Here is a 7,209-nt window from a genome sequence, read left to right on the forward strand (position 1 = left end):
AGCTAATTGTCTGCAGAAAGTCCAAATTTCCCCCTCAAGCTCCAAACCTCCCCCCCCCCCCCCGGTCCTCCCCACGATCATCTTGGGCGTGCGCTCCGCTTTCCTTCCCAGCAAGAGAAGCAGGATCCGCCTCCCGCCAACCGCCTCCTGCTCTCGCCGGTCAGCAGCGAGGAACCCCCAGGCTCTGGGAGGACCTGGGCGGGGTACGGAAGTGGCCGAGGGGCCCCTCTAGGGAGAGGCTCGCTGTCCTCGGAGTCTCCGAGGCCTCGCGGAGGCCCTTCCGGGGAGGGCGGGAGCTGCACGTGCACGGCTGCGGCTGCGCGGCTGGCGGGGAGAGCGGCGCTCGCGGGCCTGCGCGGAAGGCGGGGCGCGCATCCCCCCCAACCCCCGCGCGCCTCTCTCGGGCGGCGGAGTCGGGCCGGGGCAGCCTCGGGGCAGAGCCGCCTCTCCCCTGCTCCGGGGGCGCTCCCAGATTCCGCGTCCAGCCTCCGCCTCCTGCCCGGGGAGGGTCTTCTGCGGGCCCCTCCCGCGGGCCGGGAGCCGGCGAGCCCCATGGCTGCTGAGCCGCCCGGAGGAGCGGGGGGCGGCCCCTCCCCGGAGGATCCCGCTCGGAAGAGGCCGTCAGGTGAGGCTCCCCGGCGCCCTCCGTCCGCAGGACCGCGTCGCCCGAGCTCCCGCCGGAGCCCTTTGCGGCCTTTTCCTGACGGTGTTTTCGCGTCACCCTCCGGAAAGTCTCCGAAGGGCGAGTCCCGCGGAGGGACGACGGAGGCTTGGTCGTCTCCCCGAGGATCTGACGGGGGAGGGAGACTCAGCGCTCCCGCATGGGGTGGGTGGGATCTGCTTGCGGGGATCCGGAGTCGAGCTCTCTGGTGTTTTATTGCATGAGAAGTATCCGGAAGGTACAGCTGGTTCCAAATGCGGCCGCATGGAGAATCTTGGGTGCCCCAAGAACGGCACATGTAACACCTTTACTATGTGAGTTGCGTTGGGTCCCCGTCTGCTTCCAAGTCCAATTCGAAGTGTTGGCCATCACCTTTAAAGCCCTCCATGGCATGGGTGCAGGTTACCTGAGGGACCGTCTCACCCCCGTGAGTGACATCAACCGTCCCACCCAGTCAGGCAGAGAGGGCCTGTTGTGGACCCGGTCAGCGAGAGGATGGGGCCCAGGCGGAGAGCCCTGTCTGCTGTTGCCCCTGCCCTTTGGAACATGCTCCCCCAGAGATGTGGCAGGCCCCTACTCTCCCGGCTTTCCAGTAAGGATGAAAGACCTGGCTCTGCCAGCTTGCGTGGGGTGACAACAATCATTCATTCATTCAGTTTTTCAATCCAAGGGATTCTGGGTGGCGATAGAACTGGAACTGGAACTGATAGAGCCACTGGTTCTGGACAGACTTACTGGCAATCAGCTGCTGATATCTCAGCCTAGAATGACAGATGACATCTCCCTTTGGCTTCATATAAATGATAAATAGAGAGAGAGCAGAACAACCTGTGGCATCCCATACTAGATCAATCAAAGGCAAGATCTCTCTTCCCCCCCCTCATTGGCTGAAGGAGAAAAACTAACAAAGAAATTGCTTCACCTAAGAAAATGGCTCCAGCCGTCCCAAAATGCAACAATCAGAGGCCTAACAGCATAAACTCATAAATAGCTTACACAGCTTGCCAAACGCAGAAGTGACAACTCCAGGAACAGTTGCTAGAACAGGGAAGTCAATCCCTTGAACCTGCTCCAGGATTGCTGAGTAAACAAAGTCAAGGCTAATAATGAAAAGGGGGAATTGGGGTTACTAGAGACGGGGAATTTGTCACTAAGGGGTGTTGCTTTCATTTATGTAAACAAGTTCACCATATGAGCTTTTGCCTTGCTGCCTCTTAACTCTGCAGTTTAATAAAATTTGCTCAAGGAGATTGTGTGGTCTCCACTCTCAAATTGGGTTGGAGGTTGCCCCTTCATGACCCTTTCACTGTCCCCAGCTGGGAACTTTTGCAGGCAGCCCAGAAGGCCTCATGATCGATTCCATTCCATACAATTGAGAGATCTAAAAGTATGCAATGGGATCGCTCTGCTGTCCAAGGCTGGTGGTGGTCATCCACCATCGAGACCAACGCAGGCTCTCTCCAGTGGTCTCACCTGAATCCCAATGAAAATGGCGCCAGATAATCCACTTCCTCTGAAGTGCCTTGTAGTTGAGACACTGCCACTCCCTCCCTGACTTTGCTAAGAAGGGATGGGTAGAAACCGGTAAGCGCGAAAAACCGTGCGCGCCCAAAAAGGGCGCGAAGCAACGGAAACCCCGCCTCCTGTGCTCGCCAGCTGGGCTCTGCCCTAGGAAGGAGGCTCTGGCAAACCACTTCCGAAGAACAGTTGCCTTGAAAACTGCAAGGACTCGTCCAAGCAGTCACTGCAGGGTCAACAATGACTTAGCGCAGACAAAAAAAAAAAAAGTGTAGGGAGGTCCTCTTCAAGAGGAAGCATTCCTCCACCTCTTTCAAGACGGGGGAAGCTCCTCCTTTCTCACTTCCTGATGCGGCCAGTTCCCCCCTTCTTCCCCGGCCACCTCCAGAATGAGCAAAGCTGCCGAGCTCATAGTCTCCTGTCATTGCCATAGACCTGGCCTGTGTGGAGTTAGACTTGAGTAACCACCATCCCTCCTGCCTCCACAGAACTGCCTTTCAGCCCAATCCCAATCCCTAGGCTTCCATAACCTCCCAGCTTTCACACAACCTCATCAATCTCAGTAACCCAGATGAGCTGTTCTTTGGCCACAAGGCACTCATACCTGCTTGTTCCCCAGTCAGCATACACATTTGTGTGCAAGAACAGACATTCTGAATTTGAGGCTCCAGAATAGAGGAAGGATGTTTTTATAACAAGTACTTCCTATGCTTTTTTCTCCCTCCTAGTGACCAGAACAACATTGATGGTATCTTCTGAAACATCTGTTGTCTGTAGTGGAGGAATAGCAGCTCCTGTGCTTCCAATGAAGGTAGGAAGATCTTTCCCTCCTCAAACTGCAAAAGTCATTTGGGGAGATCCAGCGCTGTCCAAAACGGGGGAATTCCCTTTCATGAGCAGCTTCCTGGTACTTTGATAGGAAGTCACCTAGGGCTGCATGTGTGGAGGTCAGTATTTCACGAGGAACCATCTTACGATACAAAGCCGCCCTGTTCCCTCGGATGCTGAATGGATGTACTTTATACTGTAATTATGGTCTCAACCATGTAATATCTGAGCATGTAATATTACTGCTTCAGCAGTCTCAAAGAACACAGGTTAAAAATTGTCTCAGTACATTGCATGCAGGTATGGAAGTTAAAACTAGAAAGAAATTAGGATGACAGGGTGAGTGAGGCTACTGTAGTTTATTATTTACTTTATTGTATTAAAATTCTTATTTAGTTTGCTTATTGTAGTTTAAGCCGTTCTGCATAAGAGGATGCACAAACTTCCTCTTAAGCTTATATTTATACTATGTAGTCAACATCTACTCTTTTTCTAGTCATCCTTCAGGTCTATCCTCCCTTGAACTGCTTTGATCCGTAAAAGCATATAAAGATTCATTTTTATCCTTAACCAGTCATGCAAAAGTATATTTAATTTTCTTCTTCTCAGTCTCCACTATAACAAGGTGGTTTGATCATGTTTCACCTGTGTAGAAGCGTTTACAACAAGTTACATAGCTACACATTACATAGTTTAGAATTGGCCAAACAAACAAAAGATTATCCCAGATGTATTTTCAGTCAGAGGCTTGGAGCAAAGCCCACTTTCCCCAGGGAAGTCACTTATTGTCCTAAGCAGGATTTGTTCTTTAAGGAAAAAAAATTGCATATACATTATTCAACTGTTTCTTAATAAGGACATTCGTAGAATGTGTTGTTTCTGTTTCAGAATTCTGTCTCCTTTGAGGATGTAGCTGTGTTTTTCTCTGTGGAGGAGTGGGCCCTGCTGGATTTTGAGCAAAAAACCCTGTATCGAGAGGTCATGCTGGAAAACGCAAGGAACGTGGCCTCCCTAAGTAAGGGACTCCGTTTTCTGGGCTGAAATTGTGGTGGAAGCTATTTTCTAGCCAGTTGTAAGCAGCTGATTTGTTTCTCAGGGGAAATGCTGGCCTCTTTTCCTGTGGTGGAGGAGAGTGTCCTCATCTGAATTCGTCCTCCCACTCGCTCTGTTAAGAAGGGCCAAAACCTTCACGCTGTCTCCCGAAAGAGAAGAGGGGTCCTCCCGTGCTGTTTCCCATCCCAGCCAGTTTCCCATCCTGCCTGTCCCACTTTGTAGATAGCCTTAGATGCTCTCTTCTTCTTTATGTTTTTCTGTCTACAATAATGACATTTGGAAGTCCTAATACACAGGGATTATCACAAGGATGCAACTGCTAGAGAACTGGCTGTCTGATGGACCAGGTTCTCAAGAAATGGGACCTTCCGCCCAAGTGGCTCTCCCATTTTCTCCAAGGCTTCTCTTTTCTTAGTGCTGCCTGCAAATTCAGGGACAACTAAGGATGAATGAACATACCCAGACTGAGAACCAGTTTTTTCAAGGGAGAGCTACCTCATGGAGAGGAGACTGAAGCTCAGTTCCCAGGTCCAAGTCCATCAGTGCTTCCACTTTCTCAGATTGAAATTAAATGAACCTGTTCTCCCTCATCAAGTCCACTATTGAACATAGGTAGCATATGAGAGTCCCTCCTGCTTCATTGGAACTGAATCTGGAGCAGTTGAGCTGATGGTGCCCCACCCTGAGACTCGAAATGATCTTCCCCAAAGGTTCAGGTGTGCCTTCTACACCATGGAGGGCAAGAGGGACCCCAATGTCAGATCTTACATCAGTCAGATAATAAGCATAGCAGCATGTTTTGAACATGCCCTGGCAGAAGACTTACAAAAAATGCTAAAGGGAAGAATAGCTGGGGGAGGGGAGGAGTTTGGTAATGTTGAAATAAGGGATGCAACAATGGTGCTTGATCCCTTTTGCACCTCAGTTTGCATTAACATTTCTTTTTTTCTGTTCCAAGCAGGTGACAGATGGGAGATGGAGGATTCTGGCCGAGAGGCAGCAGCACCTTTGCCAAAAGGCGGAAAGGAAGTTGCGGAAGGGATGTTGGGAAAGCAAAGGCCTGAAGAAAACCAGTTAAAAGTGGGGCTGGGGAAATGCTCTACTTTTCAGTGTGCAGATGTCAGTGTCTTCTGGGCCAAAGAGGATCACCAAGAAAAAGGAATGTGTCCAGGGTGCGGAAAAATGCTCAGAGATGAATGGGGATTATGTGGTTGTTGCAAAAGCCATGCTCTAGAGAAACAAAATGAAAGCGGGAAATGCTCCAGAAGGACCTTTCCTCTTACTTTATGTCAGAGAATACAGGAAGAAGAAAAACCATATACATGCCAGGAGTGTGGAAAGTGTTTCAAAAATCCAAGTTATCTTACTTCCCATAAAAGGATCCACACAGGGGAAAAACCATATGAATGCAAGGAATGTGGAAAAAGCTTCCATTTTGCAACAAGCCTTACTTCCCATAATAGGATCCACACAGGTGAGAAACCATATGAATGCCAGGAGTGTGGAAAGTGCTTCACTGAGTCAGGTACCCTCACTTCCCATAAGAGGATCCATACAGGGGAGAAACCATATAAGTGTATGGAATGCGGAAAAAGTTTCAGAACCAGCAGTCACCTGTGTATTCACAAGAGGATCCACACAGGGGAGAAACCATATAAATGCATGGAGTGTGGAAAGAGCTTCTGTTCTACAAAACAACTTATTTCCCATAAAAGGAACCACACAGGGGAGAAACCATATGAATGCCAGGAGTGTGGAAAATGCTTCAGTGAGTCAGGTTCCCTCACTTATCATATAAGGATCCACACTGGGGAAAAACCATATAAATGCCAGGAGTGTGGTAAGAGCTTTAGAGCTACAAGTTTTCTTACTTCCCATAAAAGGATCCACACTGGGGAGAAGCCATATGAATGCAAGAACTGTCCAAAGAGCTTCAGTCAAAATTATCAGTATACTGTACATAACAGAATCCACACTACGGAGAAACCATATAAATGCCTGGAGTGTGAAAAGAGCTTCCATAAGAACAGTCACCTTACTTCCCATAAAAGGATCCACACTGGGGAGAAACCATATGAATGCAAAGAATGTGGAAAGAACTTCAGTCAAAAACATCATTATGCTGTACACAACAGAATCCACACTGGGGAGAAACCATATAAATGCCAGGAGTGTGGAAAAACTTTCAGAGCTTCAAGTTTTCTTACTTCCCATAAAAGGTTCCACACCGAGGAGAAACCATATAGATGCACAGAATGTGGAAAGTGCTTCACTAACTCAGGTTCCCTCACTATCCATAAAAGGATCCACACTGGGGAGAAACCATTTGAATGCAAGGAATGTGGAAAGAGCTTCACTCAAAAACATCATTATACTATACATAACAGAATCCACACTGGAGAGAAACCGTATGAATGCAAGGAATGTGGAAAGAGCTTCAGTCAAAAACATTATTATACTGTACATAACAGAATCCACACTGGGGAGAAACCGTATAAATGCCAGCAGTGTGGAAAACGCTTCACTGAGTCACGTTCTCTCACCTCCCATAAAAGGATCCACACTGGGGAAAAACCATATAAATGCCAGGAGTGTGGAAAGAGCTTCAGAGATTCAAGTTCTCTTACTTCCCACAAAAGGATCCACACTGGGGAGAAACCATATAAATGCAAGAACTGTGCAAAGAGCTTCAGACAAAAATATAATTATACTGTACATAACAGAATCCACACTGGGGAGAAACCGTATAAATGCCTGGAGTGTGGAAAGAGCTTCCGTTCTGCAAAACACCTTCCTTCCCATAAAAGGATCCACACTGGGGAGAAACCATATGAATGCAAGGAATGTGGAAAGAGCTTCAGTGAAAAACATAGTTATACTACACATAACAGAATCCACGTTGGGAAGAAACCATATAAATGCATGGAGTGTGGGAAGTGCTTCACTGAGTCAGGTTCCCTCACTTCTCATAAAAAGATCCACACAGGAGAAACCATATAAGTGTATGGAATGCAGAAAATGTTTCAGAACCAGCAGTGTGTTTAGTCACCACAGAAGGAGCTACACAGGGAAGAAATATAAATGCAGTGAGTGTGGAAAATGGTTCACTGAGGCAGGTCCCTTCATTTCCCATAAAAGTGTGAAGTGAG

At 48.4% G+C, this 7,209-nt stretch overlaps 1 protein-coding gene across 1 annotated transcript; it reads left to right on the plus strand.

The window, feature by feature from the left end:
• Positions 1–632: 632 nt before the first annotated feature.
• Positions 633–7,209, plus strand: LOC112543175 (uncharacterized). Its single transcript, XM_088151318.1, has 4 exons — positions 633–975; positions 2,908–2,990; positions 3,896–4,022; positions 5,019–7,209. The coding sequence occupies exons 1-4, from the start codon at positions 822–824 to the stop codon at positions 7,058–7,060; spliced, it is 2,406 nt and encodes an 801-aa protein (XP_088007444.1). The 5' UTR covers positions 633–821; the 3' UTR covers positions 7,061–7,209.

Source organism: Python bivittatus, unplaced genomic scaffold (assembly GCF_059951505.1).
Source record: "Python bivittatus isolate LINGU-HERP-01145 unplaced genomic scaffold, Pbiv_v1 ctg000650_np1212, whole genome shotgun sequence".
Classification (NCBI taxonomy): Eukaryota; Metazoa; Chordata; class Lepidosauria; order Squamata; family Pythonidae; genus Python; species Python bivittatus.